This window comes from Macaca fascicularis, chromosome 5 (assembly GCF_037993035.2).
Source record: "Macaca fascicularis isolate 582-1 chromosome 5, T2T-MFA8v1.1".
Lineage (NCBI taxonomy): Eukaryota > Metazoa > Chordata > Mammalia > Primates > Cercopithecidae > Macaca > Macaca fascicularis.
In genome coordinates this window covers 159,725,537-159,753,500 of record NC_088379.1, presented here as the reverse complement: position 1 = coordinate 159,753,500, position 27,964 = coordinate 159,725,537, and the positions used below count along the sequence as shown (strand labels likewise).

Here is a 27,964-nt window from a genome sequence, read left to right as displayed (position 1 = left end):
GCGATGGTTTGCTGCACCTTTTGACCTGTCTGCTAAATGCCCTCCCCTCACCCCCAGCACCCAAAAGGCCCTGGTGTGGTTGTTTCCCTTTGTCCATGTGTTCTCAACGTTCAGCTCCCACTTATGAACAAGAATATGTGGTGGTTTCCTGTTCCTGTGTTAGTTTGCTGAGGATGATGGCCTCCAGCTTCATCCATGTCCCTGCAAAGGACATGATCTCATTCCTTTTTATGGCTGCACAGTATTCCATGGTGTATATGCACCATATTTTCTTTATCCAGTCTATTATTGATGGGCATTTGGATTGATTTCATGTATTTGCTTTTGTAAAGAGTGCTGCAATAAACATACATGTGTGTCTTTATAGAATGATTTATATTTCTTTGAGTATATAAAAACAATTTTCTTTCTTCAACATCCTTCACTTGAGTCTCATGAAAGCACTGAGCCTATGACTGTGTAACAAGTGAAAATGTTCTCAAGAAAAGCTCAAAGTGATTGTGAGAGCTAAAGGTTTTGTCATTCTAGTAAAAAGAAAACACACATATTAGAAGCATCACATATTTAATGTCAAAAAATTTGAATTCAAGTACAAAAATTAACACATGATTTCAACATTAAAAACCCATAACACTTGTTATTAAAACAATACAAAGAATATCAAAAACACAAATGAAGCATAACTATAAACTCCTTAAATACATTAACAGCAAAATTATAATTTGTGTATAACAAATAACAAAAATATCTATAGTTATTTTCAAGGACCACAATGGTAGACTGCTTTTTCTTTAGTACTGCAGAAAATTTGTATCTTAATCTTTTTGTCTCTTCATTTCTTTCTACATAATGGTTAGATGCTTCTGGTCATATAATTGTTCTAATCTCCAGTACAGATAGTGATCCTTGGTAATCAAATCTACTATAACCATTGTCTTCAAGTGCTTTTTGTGAAATGCTATTTAGTAAAATTATGCAAAAAATTAACATAAATGACTAGGTTCTATTGCCCACTCAGGAATTACAAGAAAATCCCAAAAGTTTAAAAAGAATAGTAGTTTGCTGTACCTTTATCAAGAGAAACCACTGAATAACTTTTTAAACTCTGCATTTTTATAAATTCTGCAACTCCATGTTATTCTGAATTATAGCTGATGTTTAGTACTTTAGAATATCTTTCTAAAACCAAATGTGCAAACCCGATTCTAAAATAAAACAGTATTTTAATTTGCAAGTTTACTACTACAAATTTACACAAATTTTCATACTAATGTTAGTATTTTCTTCAGAAGAATGAGGCCTGATTGGAGATATATAGTCGCTGTCCAACATGGCTGCCATTAGCAAGTGATATTGTTGGTGACAAGGGATAGCCTGGATAAGAATAAGGCCTTGAAGTATAAGGAAGCACGCTGGGAGTCCCAGAAGAGAGGGTAGCACTAACAGGGGAAAGACTATTTATTGAGCTGCGACGGAAATTGTAGTCTGTAAATAAATACATGAACAATTATGCTGCACATCTTTATGGACACGAATTTAATTTAAAGAGACAAAGCATTAAAATAATAATCACATATTAACATAATGTTCTAACATTGGAAATCTTGATGATACTATATTGCTGGTTAAAGATTATTTCAGCATTCACTGCACTATAAATCCTCAGAGTTTTGTCAGTATTACCTTTCCTTTAGTCACACAATGTTTCGGAGATCTTACCAGAATGAATTCTTGGATATCTACTATTTCTTGGGGTTTTGATTATAGAAAAAGAGACATCTCATTTCTCTTGCTCTACAAAGAAGCTTCTTTTAAATTTGGTTCTATGGGGTAGTCCATGAAGAAAAGATAAAAAACAGTGAATTCATATTTGTTTTTTTTTTTCTTTGAAGTTGTATTAGGCATCAAACCAGCAGAAACATTCACCCCTGGACTGCAAAAACATTTGGTATAAACTAGCTGGCCAATATTTCATTATTTAAACACTAATATAAACATTTATCTAACTCAACATACTAACATTAAAAGTCCTACTGGTATGATAAAACAGTAAAATGAATCATCTTTATTAAATAAACTTCGAAAAACCATTATCAACTTATAGTTACTTCAAAAAACCATTATCAACTTATAGTATAGAAAAATATCCAAAATTAAACCAAATTATTAAAAAATAATTATATTTGAAATACTGCTGTTTCACAATAAACATTCATCTTATGCATCAATAATTTCCTGTTTCATTAACTGCAACATTTATGTGTGTATATATGTTACAGACCAAATTTTTAAATCCTGTACCTTCCAAAAACTCAACTATGTTCTTTACTGTAAAATAAGCCAAGGGTGTGACAATGACTATAAAATCATTATTTAGAAACATTATGGTGTTTCTAGGAATGGAAGAAAAGAAATTAGGTCATCTAATGTACAGGTAAGGTTTTTTTCTATAATACTGTCCTGGTACTATAAATGATGCCTACACCATAGGTGCATTAACTTAATGTTGTCATGGGACTTAATGTTTAGCCAACAGGAATGAGATCAACTGCAGGAGAGTAAGCTCAAGCAACATCAGAAAGGACCTAGTTCAGGGAAAAAAAAAAAAAAAAAAGGAAAAATGAAAATCAGTTAAATATACGTTTAATTTCCAGCATTATAAAATTCTAATTAGACAAATTTTATAACCTTTTTATGAATGGTACCATAAGATCAACAAAGTGATCTGTTCCAGGAACACATAAATACATTTAGAGTAACCAGTTCCAAATATTTTCAGTATTTTGAAAATGAATGAGAAATTACTTTGATACCATTTACTTTTCTAACATCCAAAGTAGGATGACTCTATATACCATACAATTTTTTTCTTTATTTTTATTTATTTGAGACGGAGTTTCACTCATTGCCAAGGCTGGAGTGCAATGGTGCAGTCTCAGCTCACTGCAACCTCTGCCTCCTGGGTTCAAGAGATTCTCTTGCCTCAGCCTCCCAAGTAGCTGGGATTACAGGTGCCCACCACTACACCCAGTTAATTTTTGTATTTTTAGTAGACACGGGGTTTCACCATGTTGGTCAGGCTGGTCTTGAACTACTGACTTCAGGTGATCCACCTGCCTCAGCCTCCCAAAGTGCTGGGATTACAGGTGTGAGCCACCGTGCCTGGTGCTTTTTTTCCCCCCCTTTTTTTTTAAAGGATCCACTTCACCTGAAGGGTTTGGTATTGAGTGTAAACGCGACCATTACTGGCTCCATGTATTCCCAAATAATTGCTTTATTTAAAAAAGTCTGATTCTTTCCTCCTGAAAATTATTATGCAAATACAGTCAATTCCTTATTAGCCATTTATCTGTAATACACCTAGCTCTTCAAATTTTAACCATGTGGTTATCAACAATTCAATTTAGAAGAGCAGGCTACTGCAAACAGAGAAATGTAGTTTTCGAAGAGAAATAACTTCTGTTTTGCATTTACATCCACTCAAGACCTAATGCAGCCTATTCATGAAATGTGGATACTGAAGGTATCTTCAGGGAAAAATTTCAGAAAGTGGATAGCCAAGCAGTTGGCTATTAGCAAAATGCTTAGCTTATCCGCATTCCTGATAGTCCCCACTGTAAACCTTGAACTTAAGCCCTTAAATATATACAATGATCAATTGTTATATTGTGTATTTTCAAGGAGACAAAATTAAATACAAAATTAAAAGTTGATTATGACTTTATTCATGTAGCATAAATCCAAAGGAAAAAAACCCCTCACAAATAACAAAGATTAGGAAACAAAAGGTTTCAGAAGTTTGTAAGATTTTACAAGCATTTCAAAAATAAATTTTATTACTAAAATCACTAAGAATCTAAATATATTTAGGAAGACATCTAGCTGTTTAGAAAATACAATACAAACCAAACTTAAATGAATGAAATGTAAGCTGAAAATGCTTAGTGGAATGAACCTAAAAGTACAATCATGTTTTCCTCAGCTCTACTATAACATATAATTTTCATATCATAGGAAATAAAAAGAAATTCTAATTTTAAGCAAATAATACATAACTAAATTAGTTAAAATTCCTAGCATATACTTATTTGCCCAGCCCGTTTTTCTTCCCAATGAACATCCTTAGCTCTTCAATCCCACTGTTTCTGCCTCAGACAAGGATCTGTACTTCCGATCCCTTCTTAAGGAATGACACAGAGCCAATTTCAGAATGTCTAAGTTATACACTAAGTGTTATTAAATTGCCTTAACACTTTGAACATTGATATACAATTCACATAAAATGCATACATCATATGTTTATTTCAATGAGTTTTGATAATTGTATAAATCTATGTAATGGATATTCAAAACAAGATATAAAACATATCCCCAATCCAGAAATTTCCTGTGCCCTTTTCCAGCCAACAGACCTTCACTTGGAAGCAACCACCTTTTGATTTCTACTCCAATAGATTAGTTTTGCCTGTTCTTAGACTTCATAAAATATGTATTAAAGATTTTTATGTCTACCTTTTCTCTCAACATAATTTTAAGTACATTTGAATTAATTTTTACCAGTAAAAAATTAGTTACAAAAAGAGGAGGCTTCTATACAAAGAAAGAATGCTTTTTTCCATTCAAAGAGAATCCACTGACGTATCTTGCCTTGCTAAGTCAAAACTCAAATAGCTTGTTTTGGTAAAATTATTCCAGAAAGCTGATCCAGACAATCTCCTAATATAATTTCTAACATTCATTCACATTGTATATTTCAGTAGTTTCTTCCTTTTTATGGTTGAGTATTATTTCATTGTATGAATATACTTCAATTTCATTATCTGTTTGCCTACTGATGAATATCTGGGTTGTTTCTAAGTTTTATTATGAATAAAACTGCTAGGAACACTTTTATACAAATCTTTTGTTGGTTGTATGTTTTAATTTCTTTAATTAAATTTCTTTAATTTCTTTTGGGTTATATGTTTTAATATCTGGGAATGGGATTGCTAGGTCATAGGACAGATGACCCATACTGCTTAAGAGTTCTCCAGTATGACTGTTTTATATTCACACCAGTAAAATATGAGACACTTCCAGTTGCTCCACATCTTAACATTTGGCACTGCCAGAGATTTTAATCATACCTATTCTAGTGAATTATTGTATCTCCCAGTGGTTTTAATTCTGATTTCCCTTATGACTAACAACATGTTTATTGCCCATTTAAATATCTTTGGTAAAGTATCTGTTTAAGCCCCTTGTTTATTTTTATTGGCTTTGTCTTTTTCTTGTTGATACTGATAGTTTTTGATGAGTCAAATTCACTCATTCAAAATCACAAACCAGGAATAGGTTCAGACCTTATTAAACTCTAAATCAAATGACCTTTTTCACTGATGAATGACAGAGACAAAAGCTGAATAGACAAAGAACAAGTTAAATTCACACCTCCTGATTCCTAGGAAAGTATTATTTCCACTTCCTTAAGCTTTTTTTACTCTGGCAATCTTCTTAAACATGGTTGAGAGAAACTGTCTGAAGAGGTTATTATGGGGGTGACAGAACTAAAGCACACAGTGCTGGTCTCTAAACTACCTGGTTTTCACTTGCACCGCCCATTCCCATACTTCTTATTTCAACTTCCTTGTTTTATATGCTAAACTTTCACTTGAAGAAAAGGCTGTTTTGTGGGAAAAAAAAGAGAGAACAACTGCTCTGACATAGTGGATTATTACAGAAAACCTGATCAAATGTTATCTTTAATTTCATATTTATATATGGAATACAAATATTTTCATCGAACAAATTTGATATATACAAAGAATAGCAAATAAACTTAACCTTAAGTGGCAATTCCAATTAAGCAGTAATGGCTAATAGGAATTTTAGATTCAGAAAGATTCTGGTGGTGTGTCTGGAATAAACAGGAAAGTGAGTGATGACTTATGCCACATCTGACACAGGAGCAAGAGTAGAGACTGGCAGTACATATACCACACACTTGTCAGGCCTGTTTATGCAGCTATTGTAATTTGGTCTACCACCTTTCTGTATTCAACACAAAGACAGTCTGGTAGCAAATTAACACCAGTATGTTTCTCAGTGAAAATGTAAACAGTGGATAGATATATTGCTTCAATGTATTTCTTGTTTTGTTTCTAATTCGTCTTACACATCTTGACCAAACATCACTAATTCTTAGCTGCTTTTCTGTCTTAAAGATGAAGAAAACCCTTAATAGAGACTTTAAAGTGAGATAAAAGTGTCTTCTCATATTAATTTTGACTCCCTTTTTCTTTTGTTTCTGACTATTCTTTAGACTAATTTTTCATTAAAAAAACATATTCCTCACAATTGGTTTTTCTTCTCTGTTAGCTATGCGAGTTCTACCACCACACCCATCCACTTTCTGATACATCTTTAAGTGTGCAACTTAGTGATTTTTATCACATGTACAACACCACCATAAAATTCCAGAACATATTCATCATCCTAAAAAGAAACTCTATCTATTAGCAGTCACACCCATTCTCTCTTTCCTCAACCCCAGCAACTACAAGCCTTTCTATTTCTATAGACTTGCCTATTCTGGACTTTTTATATAAATTTATGTGGTCTTTTGGAACTGACTTCATAACATAATGCTTTCAAGGCTCATACATGTTGTAGCATGTATCAGAACTTCATCCCTTTTAATGGCTGAATAATATATCATCATACAGCTAGATTATACATTGTTTATTAATTCATCAGTTGATAGGTATTTGGGTTGTTTCAATCTTTTGGCTATTATTAATGCTGCTGCTAAGGAATAATATGTACAAGTGTCTGTGTGAACATATGTTTTCAATTCTCTTTAGTAAGTATCTAGGAATGAAACTGCTGAGTCATACAGTAATTCCCAGTATAACTTTTTGAGAAATTGCTCAACTGTTTTCAAGGTAGTTAAGACTATACTACTTTACATTCCCACCATTGTTAAGGATGAAACACCTTATCTTTTCATCTATGAAGTACGTTTATCAGACCTTTAACACATATTTTAAGCATTTCTTTAGATTCCTATGGGATCTGTATTGAAATTTTTTTAAAAAAAAATCCTTATTGTACCATTATTATTTCAATTTCTAATGTTCAATAACCACGACTGAAATAACTATCTCAATAACTTACTTTCACTGAAACACTAAATTTTATCTGCAAAAAAAAAAACCTTTTTTTTTTTTTTTTTTTTTTTAAGCTGTACTACTATCCATTCCCAGAACATAAAATATGGCTGGGTTCAAACACAGAGATTAAAATATCATATAAGTATAAATAACATCTATCATTTATTTTGTACTTTCTATTCTAGTATAGAAAATCAAGAGCTAAATAAGCAGAGAAAATATTTAAAGAAATTAAATTTCTTTAAAATGAAATTCTAAATTATCTAAAGATTACAATTTAAACCTTCGAAAGCAAGGGTTTGAAATTCTAGAAAATACAAACTAATCTACAGTGGTTGCCTGAGAGAGAATGGAAGGAAGAATGGATTACAATGGGGCATAGGGCATCTTTTAGGAGTGAAAGAAATGTTTGTTTTCTTAATTGTGGTGTCATTTCACAGATGCATACATAAATCAAAATGAAACAAATTGTACAGTTTAAATACGGGCATTTTGTTGTATTTTATTTATACCTCAATAAAGTCAGAAACATATTAAACAAAAACAAAACTCAAGTGTGTCTTTGGGTTAGCTTCAGCGTTTTCCAAACTACATCCCATATAATTAAAGTGCAAGAATTTCTCAAAACAAGCATCCTATAGCCAAATAATCTCAAGAAAAATTCAGAACAGATAGGCTTATACATTAAACAGGTTGCTACCTCAATTACCTAGGATGTTAGTATGCACTATGATTTTCCAAAGGAAGTATTCAGTATAGTTTTTCCCAAACCTGTTTGACCTTAGAGGCAGTTATTTCACTGAACTTTGAGTATCAGGGAAGAAATCTTAATAGAGTTAATACATAACGGGAAAACATTAAAAACAAAACAGAACAAAATCTTCAAATATATTAAATGCAGCAATTAAAAGCTCAAATGCCTTCAGGCAAGGCAACACACAAAAAGAACACAAAGAGCGTCAAGAATGAAACAACAGATACTTATTTGTACTGAAAATAAGCCTAGTTGCTTTCCATTAAAAAAAAAAAAAACCACATTTAGAGCTTCTAGTTTGCTACCTTTGTATTAAGAGATAATTATGTCCAACTCCTTTTAATGCTACTTTCTAAGCCATTTGGAAAGTGAGTAATAGAACAGCAGCCTTATGAGAGAAAAAACTACCATCAGAGCTGCAGCAATCCAGGTAGGCTTCAGTATAAAAAAAAAAAGTTGTAGCTTACTAAATAAACCACGTGGGCAAAAAAGAAAAGCCTTAGAAAATGCAACAATTCTCTTCAAGTTTTATTTCTATGAGTAAAATCAGTCCTTGTAATTCAAATTTTGAACTATAAAAAGTTGTAAGGACCTCTAAGACTGGCATCACTTATTTGAATTTTTATGCTAAGATTAAGATCTTTTAAAAATAAAATTTTAAGTCTCCAGTATAACAAGCATTTCTCTGAGAACAGATTATATTAATTGTAATGGCCACTATTTATCACTTATTAAGTGATAAAAATAATCACACGAAATTAGTACAACTGAATCCACATAACAGACATGTAAGTACTATTATTATCCCCTTTGTTAATGAGAAAGTGAAGCACAAAAAGGTCAAGTTAACTTAACTCAAGGACACAGATGTAGTAGTACATGAATTATATCCTAGAACACACCACATTCTTTTCCCTCTACATGTAAAAAAAGACTTGGTAAAGTAATAATCCTGACTCAAATAACAAGCTATCTTTTAACTTCTTACTAAAACTCGTCTTCCTCAAGAAGTACTTTGCTGAATAAACTAAACACTAAGTCTTAGTAAAACAACTTTTATTCCAAATTGTTGCAATAAGATTTGGGTTTAAGGTTGAAAAACAAGAGAGTCCTATTTTCAGATACTTTTGAGAAATACTTGGATAATCTATAAATAACACACTAACTCCAAATGTATCTAATTTATAATACTGTTTACCATCTTAGTGGTTCAAGGTATACTAGCATGTTAAATGTTTTGAGAAGACCTGAAATACAGAAATCACTTTAGCTTTTTAAAACATATGCTTAATGAGTCTGTAATTAACAAGGCTATTACACAAAATACTTCATAAAGTTTCATTAGTTTCATTATAAAGAACAATTTACAACTGGTTTTCTGACAACTAACTATATTACATAATATTCCTAAGAGACTTTTACCTAATAAACTCTTACCTGTTTATTTTCTCCAAATTCTTCTACACAGGTCCAGGCTGAAGAGATTGTGTTCCCTGTCTGTAAGCAGTGAAGACAGAAAATAATTGAGTCTTTAGATTGATGTTATCCTTATCTTGGAAGTGCATGGAATCCTTGATTTTAGTTAAAAAACCTTTTGATCAGTAAATAAAAAAACAAGTTTACAGAAAAAGAAGTAAGGGGCAAATAGTTATTTCTGGAGTTCTACAAAGATGAACAAAGAGAAGAATATTTTGATATTTGAATGAAAATTATGAGTAATACATTATCGGAAAAAAATTTATCTTTCTAAACAAATTATCGTTTATCTTTCTAAATATTACTACCCTGCTAAGATAAAGAAGAGACTTTAAAAATAAACGAGATCACCCAATTTCTCATAAGTAGAAAGCCCAAGAATCTAAGCAAGTTTGGGAAATAGGAATGTTGTATAAGGTGTAGTTATTTCACATATGAAACAGCATTTCCTTGCTGTCTTAAAAAAGATAGATGGTCAAAATAATACTAAACTTAAATCTTTCTTCCTAATAGCTAAATTTTATCTACTTGAAATCTAATTTGGTCATATACAGTACAACTGTGGGCATCCATCTATTTTAGTGGTTATCTCTTCATATGCCTTAAAGCTTTCTATTATGGATGTATATCCAAATCTATGCTAAGAAATTGTATATAAAAGTATAAACAAATGAAAAATGTCTGATAATCTATAGAAAACTAGATTTTAAAATAACCATCTAAAGATTATAATTCAGTATAAAAACAGTCACAATTTCTTCTGTTTCTACATGATGAACTAGGTAATATTAATCAAACCTCTTGGTAAGAACTAGAAAATGTAAGAAACTATTAAAATCAAAAACATCTGTTTGAAGTCACTGAGAACCAAGACAGTGACGAATTATGGGGCTGTGATCTCAGACAAGTAGAAAACCCAAAGGTATGTGCACCTCTTTGGGAGGTGCATTACCCCTGGAAGGGTTGGCCAATCCCCAAAAGCTCCCTTTTGGATGCCAAGAGACAAATGAAGCTAGGAAGACTAAAATTAGAACTAAAGAGCTACTAACAAGGAATGACTGGAACTGAGGAAAAATGAACCAGAAACAGACAAACTTTAACAGAGACTGAATTTAACTTCAATCCCTGCCTAGATTAAAGTAATCTGGGTTTGTCAGTCCTTTGGCCACCTTTCTGAAGCCAAAATAAATCTTCTATGAATAAATATAACATCATGCTAGCCTTCAAATTGTCTCTACAATTTTCATACACAATATCTGGTATTGAATAAAAAATAACTAGTCATACAAGGAGGTAAATCAGTATCACCTAAAACCAACAGAAACAGCAGACAACAGTAACAGATCCACAGGGTATTTAGATCAGAACTGAGTATTGAAATAACAATGTCTAATACACTCAAGAAAATAAAAGACTAACATTTTTGGAAGAAAGTAGAAATCATAAAAGAGACTCAAATGGAATTCTAGAACTGAGAAATGAATCTAAATGACTGGTTCTTATGATAAACCTTTTAAATTCTTTACAGATGAAAAAATTACAAACCAGAAAACAGGTAAGAAAACATACAGACTGAACATACAAAAGGATGGACAATACAGAAGAAATATAATCAATATACAGGTTACAATAAAAAGGTTTAACATAAGTAGAGTTGGATTACCATAAAGAAGAGAGAAAATGAACAAATGCAGTATTTGAAAACACAGTAACATAGAACTTACTAATACATTAACCTAGACTCCAGAAGTACCAAGCAAGATGAAAACTAAGAAGACTATACAAAAGTCACATCCATAATATAAAACTTCTGAAAATCATAAAGAGGAAATACTAAAAGTAGCTGGGTACAGGGAATGATGGCACAATTTATGTTCAAAGGAGCAACAAGCTGATCAACAACAGATTTCCCAAGAGAAATAATAGAAGCTAAAGGACAGTGGAATCATAACTGCAAAGGGCTGAAGTAAAATAACTGCAAAGGGCTGAAGTAAAATAACTGCTGGCCTAGCAAAAATACCCTTTCAAACGGCAGGTGAACTAAGAATACATTCAGACAAACAAAAATTGAGATAATCTGTCATGAGCATATCCACACAAAAGAAAATATGAATAAGTATTCTTTAGGTAGAATAAACATACAATTCTAGTGGAAGCTTAGAGATGGAAGAAACAGAGGGTAAAGGAAATGATAAATGTGTAAATCAATATCAATGTATATTAAGTCTAAAAACAGTTATAGCTAGGTATTTTTATTATATTGGGTATTGTGGGGTTTTAAATGTATAAGGTTCAAAATATATGTAAGTACCAATGACACTACATAAATTGTAAAAGAAATGAAAAAAGTCAAAGTGTACTAAGTTCCTTGTATTGTCTGGGATGTGATAAAATACTAATTAATATTAGACTTCAGTAAGTTAGGAATGCATGTTGGCATCTATAGAGTAATGACTAAGAGATTAAAGACTGTATAATTAATACAGCTAAAGGAAAGAAAGTCAAAATAAACACTACGTTTAAAAAAAGGCAAGAAATAAGAAAAGTAATACAGAACAAGCAAAGAAAACAGAATGCAAATGGAAAAATGAGAGACTTAATCCCTAGCATGTTGGTAAGGACATTAAATGTATATTTAGAAATTAATATTGAAGGTTCAAGAATAAATCAAAATATAAAAGAGAAAATATTTTTAAACAAATGATAATACAAATAAAATATATCAAAATGTATGGAACGCAAGGCCAGGTGCAGTGGCTCACACCTGTAATCCCAGCACTTTGGGAGGTCAAGGTGGGCAGATCACCTGAGGTCTGGAGTTGGAGACAAGCCTGGGCAACATGGTAAAACCTGTCTCTACTAAAAATACAAAAATCAGCTGGGTGTGGTGGTGCACACCTGTAATCCCAGCTACTTGAGAGGCTGAGGCAGGAGAATTGCTTGAACCCAGGAGGCGGAGGTTGCAGTTAGCCACGATCACGCCACTGTACTCTAGCCTGGGTGACAGAGTGAGACCCAGTGCCAAAAAAAGAAAAAGAAAAAGAAAATGTATGGGATGCAGCTCTAACCATACTTAGGATATTGGTAGCCTTAATAAAAGAGGGGCTAAAAACTCTAAGATGGTCTCGTAAATAATATCCCACATATTCAAAAAAAGATTAACACCAATCTTACATAAATTCTTACAGAGAACAGTGAAATTTAAAACATTTCCCAACTATTTTTATGAGGAAAAGAATGAGCCAATCTCATTAATGAACACAGATGTAAAAATCCTAAAGGAAATACCGAATAAATTTTAGCAATATATAAAAAGTATAATGTACCATGACCAAATTGAGTTTACTTCAGAAATAAGATTGATGTAACATTCAAATATCAATCAATGCAACGTGTTGCATTAAAAGAATAAAAGACAAAAATGATGTAATTAACTAGATGCAAAAAAGTATTTGACAAAATTCATTACCCATTCATGATAAAAACACGTACAAAGCAGGAATAAAAGAGAATATCTTAAGTGATAAAGGGCTTCTACAATAAAAGCTACAACACACGCCATATCTTAATGGAGAAATATTGAAAGTTTATAAGGATGGTTCCTATCATCATTTGTATTCAATGTTGAAAAAGTAGTTCTAGCCAGTGCAGTAAGGCAAGAGAAAAAAAGAAACGTATAAAGGATGGAAAGGAACAAAAAGATCTTTACATTTAGTTGATAAAAGTGTATGCAGAAAAATTACTGTAGAGTCAAACTATTTGACACAAACAAGTAGTTTTATCCACTATATTAAAAATACATTTTCACATAAAGCAGGAACAATTAGAAACTGAAATTAAGATAAGTTATTTTTTATGATGACATTATGAAAAACTAAAACTAGGTACAAGTCTGGAGAAAGATGTAGAAGACATTTAAACAGTAAACTACTGAAAGAGCAAATTTTTTAAAAGCCTAGGTAAATGAAGACAAGTATCATGTTCATGCATCAGAAGACCCAATACTATAAAAATGTTATTGTTCCCAAATTGATCTACAGATTCAATTCTGTTCCAATCAAAATCCCATTAGGATTTTGATTTGGGGTATAAAGTTACAAGCTGATTCTAAAATTCATATGGAAATTCAAGGGCTGAGAAAAGTCAAGATAATTGTGAAGAAGAAAAAATAAGTGAGAAAATATTATTTACAAAATATAAAGTTACAGAATTAAGACAATATGGTATTGGTGCAAAAACAAACAGATCAATGAAACAGAATGTTAATATCCAGAATAAGTCATATATGTATGTGTGTATTAGAAGGCAGTGTATATATACACACTTGATTTATGTTAAGGTGGCACTGCAGAGTCATGGGAAAATGGCAAGTCTTCAAAAAATGGTGTTAAGTGAATATTCATATGCGGGGGGGGGGGAGTGATACTTCATATTGTCACTAAATTTAGATGATAGAAAGTTTCTAAAAGATAATACAGAAAATATTTCATGACCCTGTGGTGAGTAAAGGTTTTCTAAGCAGGATGCAAATGGCACTAGTAAGATTGATCAATTGAATCATATTAAAATTAAAAACTTCTATGTTTCAAAACATACCTGAATAAACAGGTAAGTCATAGAGTAGAACAAGATATTTTAAAAATATATTCAATAAAGGACTTGTATATTAAGTAATAAAGTAAAAAACAGACAAACCAATAGAATGAGGAAGACTTGAACAAGAAAGATACTTCACAAATACAATAGTGTAATGCCCTATAACCCTCCTAAGATGATCAATATCGTAAGTTATCATTATGTAAAAATTACAATCTCAATAAGAAATATACACTAATCAGAATATCCAAAATGTAGAAGACTGATACCATAAGTGTTGGCAAGAATGTGAAACAACTGGAACTCCCATTTACTGCTAGTAAAGTGTAAATCAGTACACTTACTTTGGAAAACTATTTGGCCCTATTTACTACAGTTTAAAAAACATGACCCACACCACTTTCACTCCTATATACTCAATAGGAATGTGTACAAATGAGCACCAAAAACACTATGTTCAAGAATCTTTAGAGTGTCATTATTCAAACAGCCCCAAACTGATAGCTCTTTATATTTTCACTAACAAAGACAGCAAGTTATATATAACATTCCGATGAAACACTGGCATCAATGAGAGCAAATGAACAGTACTGCTACATGAAACAGAATGAATCGATCTCACAAACATGTTAAAAAGAAGCCAGACAAGATGATATAAAATTATAAGTTTCAAAAATACATAGAATAAGTCAGAGGAGTGGCCTCCTTTGAGCAGGAAGGAAAGTAATGTCTGGAGAACATACAAGAGTCTTTTCGGGACCGGGCACAGTGGCTTAAGTAATTCCAGCACTTTGGGAGGCTGAGGCAGGCGGATCACGAGGTCCAGAGATCGAGACCATCCTGGCTAACACGGTAAAACCCCATCTCTACCAAAAATACAAAAATAAATAAATAAATAAATAAATTAGCCAGGCGTGGTGGCAGTCACCTGTAGTCACAGCTACTCAGGATGCTGAGGCAGGAAATGGCACGAATCCGGGAGGTGGAGCTTGCAGTGAGCTGAGATAGCGCCACTACACTCCAGTCTGGGCGACAGAGCAAGACTCTGTCTCAAAAAAAAAAAAAAATAGAGTCTTTTGGAGTGTTGGTATTTTATATCTTTACCTCGGTGGTGAGTTATACAGACATAGTCCCTCAGGTAATTTACTGAATTTACACTCATTATCTGTGCACTTTTCTGTTTGTAGTATGTAATGTTACAGCTTAAGGAGTTTTCTTTTTAAAAAGGGGGGGGATATAAAAGCCTGCCAGTGATATACATAAAGGAGAAGTTGATAATGTATAATTATGATAAAATATAAAATCACTTTATAGTTACTACCAAACTAGAGCACATATGATTCAGACAAATTTAAAAACTATAATGATTCTCAGTACAGATGCTACATAGAAATATTATTAAATACAGAATAATTCTTTTCTTCGTAATGCCTTCACTACCTACCACCTGGAGTTTTAGAATTAGCTTTGTTAATCTTTGGTTTGAATGAAATCAAATTTAACAGGAAAAATGCTGGGATTTAAATTACCAGTGTATAAGAATTAAATCTCTGTCAGAATATAGAAGAGATGGTGATAATTCCCACAACAAAAGCAAAAACTATCAGCAGAGTCTCAATTTAGTGTCAAATGCAAGGTTGCTACTTACTGGTACTTTCACCCAATTTAATTTACCATCTTATTTGTGTCATCCCTTTTTAAAAAGCAACAACTGTTAATGAATATATTCTGAGAAATTATTTCAGAAGTGATTATTTAGTAAGCAAGACAATAAGAAAGAGACTAGGGGAAAGAAAAGGCATGTCAAAAAGTGGAGAATAAGAATAGGATACATTAAACTTCAAAGATCAGAGTCAACATCTTTACCACCTCTCTGTAAAATGGGACTCATTAAATGTTTTATATTTAGTTTTCTAGAAGTTATGTAGGAATAAGGGCCAAAATAAGTGAAAACTAAGTAAAAATCTAAGTAGGCTCTTAATTTTCATTATTTTCAAGAAAACAACATTGCAGATAGATGACTTGTTCTACAAAGATGTGACGAAGTTTTAAAAGTCAATGAAAACTAATTACAAAAGCATATTCTATATCTTTAAAGAAGACTTTACTGGTCTTTAGTTTGAGAGAAAATTTTAAAGTAAATGATATGAAAGATAAAAATTATTTTCAGACTCTCAGATATGTCATACTATTTCTTCTTTGAAGACAGAAAATAACTGAGTGCACAGGATTCCAATGTATTCCAAATAAGCCTGCTATATTAGCACCCCGAATTTTCAAGGTTTTTTCCTGTCTTTAGGAAACTAAACTGAAAGGAACACCACCATCTTCTCAGTCTACACCTGTGTGGAAGAATATAAAAGTATAATGCTAGTAATAAAAAATTAGAAATAACATACAATAAGTGATTGACATTTCCTATTTGTGAAGCCTTGATCAAACATAATAGATTATGCTAGATATAACTGTGGATTATATAATGAATTTTAAAAGAAATTTAAAAATTGCACATAACATAAATCATTATATTCTATACTATATTTGGTTGATATAAAGACAAAGATTTTCTCAGAGGGTTTAAAAATAACAATTACAACCTAAATCTCCTATTCCACTATACAAATTTATATACATATATATTTTTTATATATATATATAAAAAATATACACATATCCAATATAAAATCATCCAAACCCAGTCTATATTTCAAGGGTTTATTGAAAAGGGAATATTCTGGGCCTTTTACAATTTTAACTCATTTAATACATGTAATTATCCTATGAGATAAATACTGTTATCATCATTCCTATTTTACAAATGATGGAACTGAAGGACAGAGAAGTTAAGTAACACTGGAGTGCAGTGGCGTGATCTCAGCTCACTGCAACCTCCACCTCCTGGGTTCAAGCAATTCTCCTGCCTCAGCCTCCCAAGTAGCTGGGATTACAGGTGCGCACCACCACACCCAGCTGATTTTTGTATTTTTAGTAGAGACAGGGTTTCACCATGTTGCCTAGGCTCGTCTCCAACTCCAGACCTCAGGTGATCTGCCCACCTTGGCCTATCAAAGTGCTGGGATTACAGGTGTGAGCCACTGCGCCTGGCCTTGCGTTCCATACATTTTGATATGTTTTATTTGTATTATCATTTGTTTAAGGGTTTCTACTATTTTGAAACCTCCAACATGAGCATGTTAAAAATTATATACTGATAATTTTTACTTTGGTGACGTATATACAGGTATTTCAGCCCATTAACCACCATTCATAATTTAACCGTGCCCGTGTTTATACCTGTCAACTTCCTATCTCATATCATTTCTTTACCAATCTTTTCTTCTTTTTGCTCAAAGCACAGCCCAAATGTATCTTTCCTTGGAAACTTTATCTTTTATGTAGATTGCTTAAACTTATTTGAAAAGCACCATATGCTGAGTACTAAAGGAGACAGTACTCCCCCACATAATGCAGGGAATAACAACAAATCATACATGTACAAAGTCCACTGGCTTTATATATACTGATGAACAATGTTAAGAGTAAATAAAAATATAAAAATTATTGAGTAATATCATAAAGAAAAAGTCATTTTGGGTTACTGTGTCCAATAAAAGCTTAATATAAAAGTAGATGAGGATAAGCAGAATACTCTAAGCACAGTGCACAGCAATAGGAAGGGCCTAGACCTACCAATGAGCATGGCAAATTCAGACGATCACAGCAGGAAATGGAAGCTATGGTTAGGTTAAGTGGGGCTAAACAGTAGGGCATTCTGAACAGGAGAATGTGGAGCTCAGAGTATTTGATTATACTTCAATAAGAGCCACGATAAGTTCCTGACCAAGGAAGTAACAATGAAAAAGTATAAACATATTGGACTGATAAATTATATGGCTAAACTACATATTGGGATATTTTGAATATAATCAGAGTAAAATGAGTACCAAGTAACAGGGGACCAGGAAATAGATACAAACAAACTTTGCCTGTTTGATGTTCTGTCTAGAATCTGAATGGGGGAAAGACATGTATCATCTGCCACCTTGCACATGCCATTCATTGGTTGGCAATGCTGATCCTAGGGTACATTTAAAAATCATGAAGCTACCTTGTAAACAAGATATGTTTACAAGATTTTTCTAACTCAGAATAACTCAGAGTTCAACCAGATGTCTCAGGTCAACACTACAACGGAGTGGGGTCTGGTACATGGGCCTGTAGGTTTCCTAAAGCCAAAATAGTCTCTGGAAAAAAGGTAAGGTGAGACCGAAAGCCCATCTCATTGTATTTTAACTTACAGAAACATAATTTGCCAATAATATTTCACAAGTCCGCTGTCTGTTATCCAATGTTTAATATTAGGCAAAAACCAGTTTTCCATTGGAATCATGTGAATTTACAAAGGATAGAAGAGCACAGCCTCTTAAGCTAACTAGGATCTTGGGCAAATTATTTAACATACTGAAGCCTGTTTGTTAAAAAAAATAAGAATTGTCAACATTAAAATCCTATCTACCACAGGCCAGACATGTTGGCTCACGCCTGTAATCCTAGCACTTTGGGAGGCTGAGGCAGGTGGATCACTTGAGGTCAGGAATTCGTAACCAGCCTGGCCAACCCAGGGAAACTCCATTTCTACTAAAAATACAAAAATTAGCCAGGCATCGTGGTACATGCTGGTAATCCCAGCTACTCGGGAGGCTGAAGCAGGAGAATTGCTTGAACTCGGGAGGCGGAGGTTGCAATGAGCCAAGATCGCACCACTGCACTCCAGCCAGGGTGACAGAGCGAGACTCTGTCACTCACACACACACACACACACACACACACACACACACACACACACACCCCCTATCTACCACAAAGAACTGTGAGAATACATCATGTAAAGGCATTTAGCACAAAATCTCACACATAATAAGTGTTCAAAGAATCTTAACTATTATTATTTCTAATATTTATATTATATATGATTGGAAAGTGGTGTCTTGGATTTGTTTTCTGAATAATTATTCTTCATCATTTACATGGTACTTAATATATATAAAAGCGAATGTTCTGGGCCCTTTACAATTTTAACTCATTTAATACATGTAATTACCCTATGAGATAAATACTGTTATCATCATTCCTATTTTACAATGATGGAACTGAAGGACAGAGAAGTAACTTTTCCAAGTAAGTAGTGAAGCTAGACTGTGAACCCAGGAAATCTGGCTCCAAATGCCATAATCTTTTTTCCTATGTTGCCTATATGCTATGCCACATTACTTAATTTCCTTTTCCTGAAAGAAAGTGCAATGTACCATTTCCTGACCCCCCATACCAGTTTAGGTCAGGTCACCCAATTGTATGTTCTCATAACACCCTGTACTACTTCAGCGCATTTATCAGAACTCTAACTGAATATTGGTCTCAATAGAATGTAAGGTCTATGAAAGTAGCAACTGTGTCTAATTCACTAGTGATCCTTATAACTTTACACAAAACAGCATTGGGTAAGTATTTGTTGAAGGAACACATTTTAACAAGGTTTAACAATCAGCCATCTGCCAGTTAATAAACTAAACACGAGTATAGAAGCCTAAAGGAATGAATAAGCAAAAGGGATATTCTTATGAGAATAAAAATTCCCAAATCAAACTTTCTTAAATCACAGTTTGCAAAAGGTAAATTTCTCAGAGGGCTTGAAAATGGCAAGGTCATTATATTCCAAGTGGTATTAGGGAACATAATTCTGAGCTAATATAGTCTAGTAAAGACTCTTTCCTTCTGCCATATATTTCACAGATTTAAAATAAATGTTTAAAAAATTATTTTTATTTGTTATTTTGTACTGAGAGGAATACAGAATTTTTAGTAGCTGAAAGGCTCAGACAGTTCTGACTTACGTTAAGCCATAATCTACCCTCCTTAAAACTTTGCTCTTTTAGACTTAATACCACCTTCCTAGAGCTCCAAAGATAAAGACTAAAGTCTTTTTTCCATGTGTGAGCACTTCAAACATTTGAAAACTGCAATCACATTTCCTCTGTGAGTATTAGTATTTACACACTAAACAGCTCCAAATATTTCAGTTGTTCACTGTCCTATTACATATTAGGGAGTTTTCAAGCTCACCCTAGTTGTCAAGGTTGAATTAAATTGTGGTGCCATAAGCAAACAAAACATTCCAAACAGTCTGAGTAGAATAAAATTATTTAGTCTTGATACTATGTAACTTTCCTATTTTACCTTGAGTTATATTAATTTGAGAATCTCTAGAGTAGAAAGACTCTCAATCAAATTTTGACAAAATAACACAAGTTCTCACCCTTGGCTGGCTTTCATTCTTTCCCAATTTAATAATGAAATATACAAACAGAGAAATATATAAACAATATAGATGTGTATGCCTTACATAATTTAAAAAAAATGAAAACATGTACTCATCACCCAGGTTTAGAAAAAGGAAATTATCAATACCTCAGAAGTCCCTTTGAATCCTTTCCAATTTCTCCCTCCAAGTAGTAACTTTTAAATGTTAGTAATTCCCTGGCATTTTTATGGTTTTACCTCATAATCGTCTATCCCTAAACAACCTCTTGTTTGGTTTTGCCTGGCTTTATTTTCCCAATCATAATTTCCAATTGTCTCAATGTCTTCAATTTAAAATCTGAATCTTTTTGTATTTTACATATTTTTAAGGAGCCACCTCAAATCTTCTGTGGAATAAGGCAGGAATGAAAGTGAATAACCTACCCTTACCAGTAAAAAGGATGAAGAAAAGACAGAGGGCGACTAATATAATACTTAGGTAAGTGCACTGCATCAGTATGAAACAATGTCATCTCTGCAGGATAAGAAATTGAGTGGAGGAGAAACTGAACATCTTTCCAACTTTTCCTAAGCTGGGTTTTGTATTGAATTTGTGTAAATTTCTAGAATCAATATACCATATATTTAAAGAGCATTCTAGGATAAACAATTAAATAAGCTAACTAAATTCAGATTTCATTTCCATTTATTCATGCCTGCTATCTAAATATTTGGGAGTTGATTATAGAAGTTGTTTTTTTTTTTTTTTTTTTTTTTTTGAGACGGAGTCTCGCTCTGTCGCCCAGGCTGGAGTGCAGTGGCCGGATCTCAGCTCACTGCAAGCTCCGCCTCCCGGGTTCACGCCATTCTCCTGCCTCAGCCTCCCGAGTAGCTGGGACTACAGGCGCCCGCCACCTCGCCCGGCTAGTTTTTTGTATTTTTTAGTAGAGACGGGGTTTCACCGTGTTAACCAGGATGGTCTCGATCTCCCGACCTCGTGATCCGCCCGTCTCGGCCTCCCAAAGTGCTGGGATTACAGGCTTGAGCCACCGCGCCCGGCCAGAAGTTTTTGTCATAGAAAATTCATTATAAAGAATTTCAGAATAAAAAAATAAAATTAATAATCATTACAGAAAAATACTGATTAAATCTAAAGGCAATGAAATAATTCTCCAATGTATTAATTCTAATGAGAGCATGTGACATCATGAAACTGCTTTCCAAGGCCTCAGAGGATTGATGAAAACCCCGTCCATCCTTCTCCCAAGCCACATTAGCTAATGCAGCAACTCCCTGCTTGGAGCATAAATCACAATAAAAATAATACATAAATAACAAAAAAAATGTAAAGATTTTTAAAAATCAATAAAAGTGAGTTTTAGAACACCAGTGTATTAGTGAGAAATAGCAGAGTCACACATACATACAGGTATTTCAATAACTTAAAAATCTTAAGTCTATCTACTAAGTAAAATAGGGAAAATATTAAGCAATAAAGAGAAAATCATTACTATCTCATTTGCAAATCCCTCTCTGAAACTAAGTGAGTGCATACACAGTGAAAGCAATCATATTTTGCTTAGTATCGCCTCTTTCCCTTCAACTCTTAAGCGAAAAGAAATAATATTTCAATGTTCTGGTATAATCACTGTTTCTATACTTGATACACACACCTAAGTTCACACCAAGGAATCCCTTAAGCGATTCTTATTCTCTCAAGGAAACACATGTACACACATACATGCAGATGAAACGCCTTTAAATGAACCAGCATTTCACTGCTTGAATTATTTATAGCTCTGAATACAACCTTAACCTGTCTTGCAAAGATTGATAATGGCTCACCTGGAACCTTATAAATTCTGTGCCCCAAATTTTCCAATACTTCCATAAATTCGTAGCTACAGATTTGGTCACCCTTGGACCAAAAATTAACTGGGCAACAGCAGGATAAAAAAAAGCCATCTACATATATGGCACATATGCTTCAAATTTTGTGAATATTCATTTACCCCATAATCTGGGCAGTAAACAAGCAGACTGGAACTATGTATTGCTGAAACAAAGTTAACGAGAAAAAAATTAGGTAAATGGGCTTCAGTCTTACAAAAATCCACATACAAAACAGGATTAAAGAAAAGTGCAAAAAAGAAAAGTAACTAATAAAAACATACTTAGACCACATAATGAATGGAAGGACAATCAAACTGCACAAAAGAAAAAGCAAAGCATAGGTCAACAAAGATTTATCTATTCTATTAAAAGAAGCTGGAGTTTTACATCATGGTTTACATTTTTATTTAAATAAGTGCCAATCCCTTGAATTTGTGTACAGAAATCAAGGTATACTGTTTAAACACGGAAGAATAGTAAGAAAGTACACACACCAAATTACCAAGCAATACAACTGTAAGAGATTGATGTTTTCTGATGATTGTGCTCCTATATACTTTTTAATCCAAAGTTATAAACAGAATTATAGTAGAGCTGATAACACTATTAGTGTAGTATAACGATTATATTTACTGAATCAAAGCAATACATAGGCAAACTAAATTTATTTAGTTACCCAAATTATTTTCTTAAACTATGAACTACTGTGTACATAAAATTTCATATGCAATCCATTCTTAGAGCTCAAATGTTACTTGCTATATATAACACAAATAAGAACCCACATGTCATTAATACATCTCTGACCAAATACTATCACTTTAAGGAGCATGAAAATCCAAGGAGTTATTAATATTCTGGTGATTTAAAGCTTCTAATTATTTGGGGATACTAAGATTTTTAATTTTTGTCCTACTATTTTGAGGTTTCACAGGAAAGGGAACCATTCTTGGAGGTAATGTCCTACCAGGTCTTGGAAAGAGGACGAAATGCTCTGAGATTGATGAACTATTAGATATTAACTAGTAAGGGTAGATACTATTTTTGATTTTACCTAAAAGGCCTGGAAGAAACACTGAATTTTAAAGTAGTTTAAAGCACAAAATAAATTCGTCACAGTGAAACCATCATTCTACATTTTCTGTCTCCTTATTCACGAGTCCATTCACTTAATTACACTGCTATAGCATAAAAAATTATTGTCTACTAAATATTAAACAAGCAGCAGAGATAAGGGCATGATAGGCTGAAGAAGACTAAGTAGAGCGTTTCACAAAGATTTTTCTGATTCTAAAAAAAAAGAAAAGTAAGAAAAAGAGGAGCTAAAAATCAATGTAACATTAAAATTTCTTTTAAAGCCACATTAAAAAATCTGCATTTAGGGACATCATGTGGCAAAATTATGAACTGCTACTAACATTTAAGAATGGAACATATACACACAATTTCTAATGTCATCTGATATAAAGGGAAATTTTTAAAACCATTTTTTAAAATATGAATTAAATAAAATCAGACAGATTAATAAAGCAGTAGCTGCTATTAAAACTAGTTTATTAGAAGGAGTATTTTAGGACTGTATTAACCAAAGACATTAAGAAGTTATAGGGTAAAGAATCAAGCATGATTATATAGATTTATGAAGTAAATAAAATACAAAGGATCACTTTCAACAGTTAATAAACCTAACTATGGGACAGATACTGCCCACATGGCATGTTTTGATACATATCATTATTTTCCTAGATCCTCTGTTACAAAAAGAAAACTATTTCCAAACTTTTAAGTAGTTGCCTTGTTTTATAAAAACCTTGCTTTTGGCTGTAGTAATTGGTTAGCAAATTCAGAGAAGAAAATAACCGAAAAACAATTACATGTCATCATGCAAATAAAACAGTTGACTGACTGAATCTTTTTTTTTTTTTTTTGTCCAGCTGTTCTGCTGTGAAATAGGCAGGCATGAGCTTTGAATTCTATAAAGGAAGGGATATTAAACTGATGGATTATTTCTTGCAAAAGCAGCTCTTGGTTTTAAACTATTTGAACTCAAATATGTATCTCTGCAGACATAAAATATTTTAAAGTATTACTTTTGGTTCTACATACGATTTTTGACCATATTTTAAATGAAACCATAATCTTCTTAGAAAAAAGATTCCTTAAAACTTACTAAATAAAATGCTGATATTTTAGATCTGAGGACATTGAAGTCCAATGACGAAACAATTCATTTGCCATTCTAAGGTCACACAGTTTCTCGATGGCTGAGAAAGGATTCTTAATTCTTATACTTTTATTCTAGTAATTATTATTCTAGTAAGCTGCTTCTCTCACTGTACTAACTCCATAATATTTATGATGCATTAATACAAGTGTTCGTAAGATGAGAACTATAAGTAATACTAGATGTTCATTCAAATTGTCTTTCAGAAAAAAAAAAGTAAATTTCAAGAGCAATACAAATACATTTTCATGAGGACTAAGCCCTCTCAGAGGGTCAAAGACACATAGTTGAGTTAATGGAATTTTGGTCTCACCACTTGGTCATATGAAAACAAGTATGTAAAATGTTGATCCTGATACCTATTTCTCATTTAAGTAGGTGAATTTTAAAAGAAATTTTGCAAATTACCTTTGTTCTTTAAAATACCAGTTTGAATAGTATCATCAAAGTTAGAGCTGTAGTTAAAACTGGAAAAAGATACTCTTCTGAAAAGTATTATTTTTCTTCTATGTATAATCTATAACTCCATTATAATATCATAGAATCACTATATCATGTTTGGCTTAAGTGCCTCCTAGAATTATTTCTTAAGTTAAAAAAAAAACCTGGAGAAAGTTTCTCTTTATTTCAAAGAAATGGTTTGGAATATTTTTATCTTAAATTCTTTTATTTTTGCATTTCTGCCCATCAATCTGGAAATAATAGCTCATAAGAAAAAAAGCACCAAATATTTTTCAGATTAAAACTTCTCACAATAGTATACTTTCACAAAAGTGTAATTTTCAACAAATTTACAAGTGATAACAGAAATAAAAGATTCATTTGAATAAAAGGATAAGCTAACAGTGACTATCATGTTTAGAATATATATATACTAAATACTATTCAACTACTAGAAAAAAATGCAAGATTCTACTGATGTACGTCATTTCAAAGTCAAATATAAGAAGCAATATACAAGTCCATTACAAAATGAATATTGAAAAAAATACAAAAGATATTGTAAGAATGAATATTCACACACAAAATGGTCCACGCACATCAAGATGGATTCATCTAGGAAAAAATATTTGCTCAGAGAAAAAGCAGACATATCCAACATAGTTGCACTAAAAAAAAAAATGCAAAGTTTTAAGAAACAAGACTAATGAAATTTTAATTAACTAATGTTTACATCTTTTCAACTCCTTTAATTCTTCCTAAAATCTCACTGAAATCATCAAAGCAAACAATATACAGAACTACTTGCCATTAAACCACCACCATGCTATTTTTCTAAGAGTAGTTTGCTCACGTTGTGTCCCTCTCTGACCACAAACTCTACAACTGAGGTCAGGGAAGCATACCTTTTTCCTCTTGTACTCCCAAAATAACCTATGCAAAGAATTTGTGTATCTGCCTTCATCACTAGACTGTGACTCCTTAAACAACAACAACAACAACAACAACAAAATGTTTTATTTATCTTTAGCTCCAGAATGCTTAGCAAAGAACACTTAGCATGTAAGAGGCTTTCAAAAAAGACCTGTAAAAAACAAAAAACAACCGTAATCATTTATGGTCAGAACGACAGTATACAAATCAGATGAAATTAAATCAGTGGCACAAGTTAGTTTGTGACAGGTTCTTCATCCCTGTTTTAAAAAGTTTCAGATAGCCATACAAGTAAGAAAAAAATACCACTTATATCAGTATTACACAAACAGAGAAGAGATGCCCTGCTTAAAATTATTTGCTAACAAATTATATAACAAGGTGAATTATCAATACAGGTAAGACTACCTTCCTCTTTCCACTAAGTATTCTCCAGGACTTTCTTCTTCAAAACTCTAACTCTCCAGGACGTTCCTTGATCTCCTTGATTTTGTTTATTCCACTTCCACAATGCAAAGAATCCTCCAAAGAAAAGCAGTGGCAATACTGAAAGACCCAGATTCAAAACAGAGTTGACTTCTAGAAAGAGCAGTACTATTTGCCTTGATGGTTTGCTTTATTACTAACAGATAACGAGATTGTGAAAACAGAAAAGACTTATTTAAAAGTAAGTGATACTGAATGACCCAAGGTATCTCCATATAGCAAATATTTAATATAGAACCTATCTATCCTAACCCTCAAGTCTGTATTTGGTTTAGATCATTCTTGCACTGCTATAAAGGAATACCTGAGACTGGGTAATTTATAAAGAAAATAGGTTTAATTGGCTCACAGTTCTGTAAGCTTTACAAGCATGGTGCCAGAATCCGCTAGGCTACTGGGAAGGCCTCAGGGAACTTCTACTCATGGCTGAGGGCGAAGTAGAGGCAGGCACATCCCATGGCAAGAGCAGGAGCAAGAAACAGAAAGGAAGAAGTTGCTACACACTTTTAAACAACCAGATGTGGCGAGGAATCATTCACTATTGTGAAGACAGCACCAACGGAAAGGTACTAAACTGTTCATGAGATATCCACCCCCATGATCCAATCACCTCCCACCAGACTGCACCTCCAACACTGGGGATTACATTTCAACATGAGATTTGGCAGGGACATATGTCCAAACTATATCAGGATTCTACTCATTAAACTCATTGACTATCCTACAGATACAGATCCCTAAAAATAACCCAGTAAATACATTCTCATCCTGCTGGTTAGGTAATGAGTTTCCAGTGAGATAAGAGAGGTCATTCTTTGCCATTATGAAGATGAAGATAGTCTCTAATTTTGAAGTAAGTGAAAAGGATAAGGAAGGTTCTATTCTGGCATTAACCCCAACTTCCAGCTTTTCTTTTATTAAGGGTATTATGCTTAACATAGAGCATGCTTTAGATAGGACCAAATATTTTAAAAATTGATTTCAAAGACCTGTAAACCAAGAACTTTTGAGATGCTAATAAGATCACTAAATGCTCACCAGAAGTAAACTCCATGACTTCTAGTTCTCATGTAGATGCCTGTTATCCCTAAAAAGACATACTTTTTTTTTTTCCATAACAGCAATGATGGCCATTTAAGCAAATGAAGCCTAATTATTTTCTTTTATTTTTCAAGCTTGGGAAACAGAAGTGGTAACACCAAAACTGTGTGGCTACTAAAAGTACACTCTTAAAGAGATCTGAAATATTAATTTTAAAAATGACTGTTTATATCACATATAATAGTAAAACATCAAGGTTAAGATTGGATAATAATTCTCAAAATAGCATCAAACTGAAAGGGTTAAAATAAGGATACTGAGGCAAATTCTTAAAAAAAAATTACTATCCCCAAAGAAAATACCTTAAAAACAGTAGTTAAATGCATTCTCTAGAAAATTTGACTTATCAAATTATTTAAGAAAATAGAGCCAAAAGATTACTTAATAGGTAAGGAACTTCGTTTGAGAGACTCTAGGAACTAATAACCTCTCAAGACTTCAAAACAATTCAATCCTTGGACTAAGTAAGCATTTACCAGGATGTCAAGAATACACCACTACCACCAATTGATTTCAACTCTGAGCTATTTGATGAAACCCTATGACCTTTAACTAAAAGATGATGTAACTAAAAAGGCATTAACCTTTTAAAACCCAGAGGCTCCAACATTA

General features: G+C 32.8%; 1 protein-coding gene across 2 annotated transcripts in view; it reads right to left on the bottom strand.

The window, feature by feature from the left end:
• Positions 1–1,161: 1,161 nt before the first annotated feature.
• Positions 1,162–27,964, bottom strand: part of RBM46 (RNA binding motif protein 46) — a 48,777-nt gene continuing 21,974 nt past the window's right edge. Inside the window, exon 5 of one of the 2 annotated variants that reach the window (XM_065545632.2) lies at positions 1,162–1,485. In XM_065545632.2, the coding sequence (XP_065401704.1) occupies positions 1,286–1,485 (200 nt within the window). In that variant the 3' untranslated portion in view covers positions 1,162–1,285. Of the gene's footprint in view, positions 1,486–9,331; positions 9,403–27,964 lie in introns of those variants that run through there. The other variant, XM_074040664.1, reaches the window with a different exon arrangement.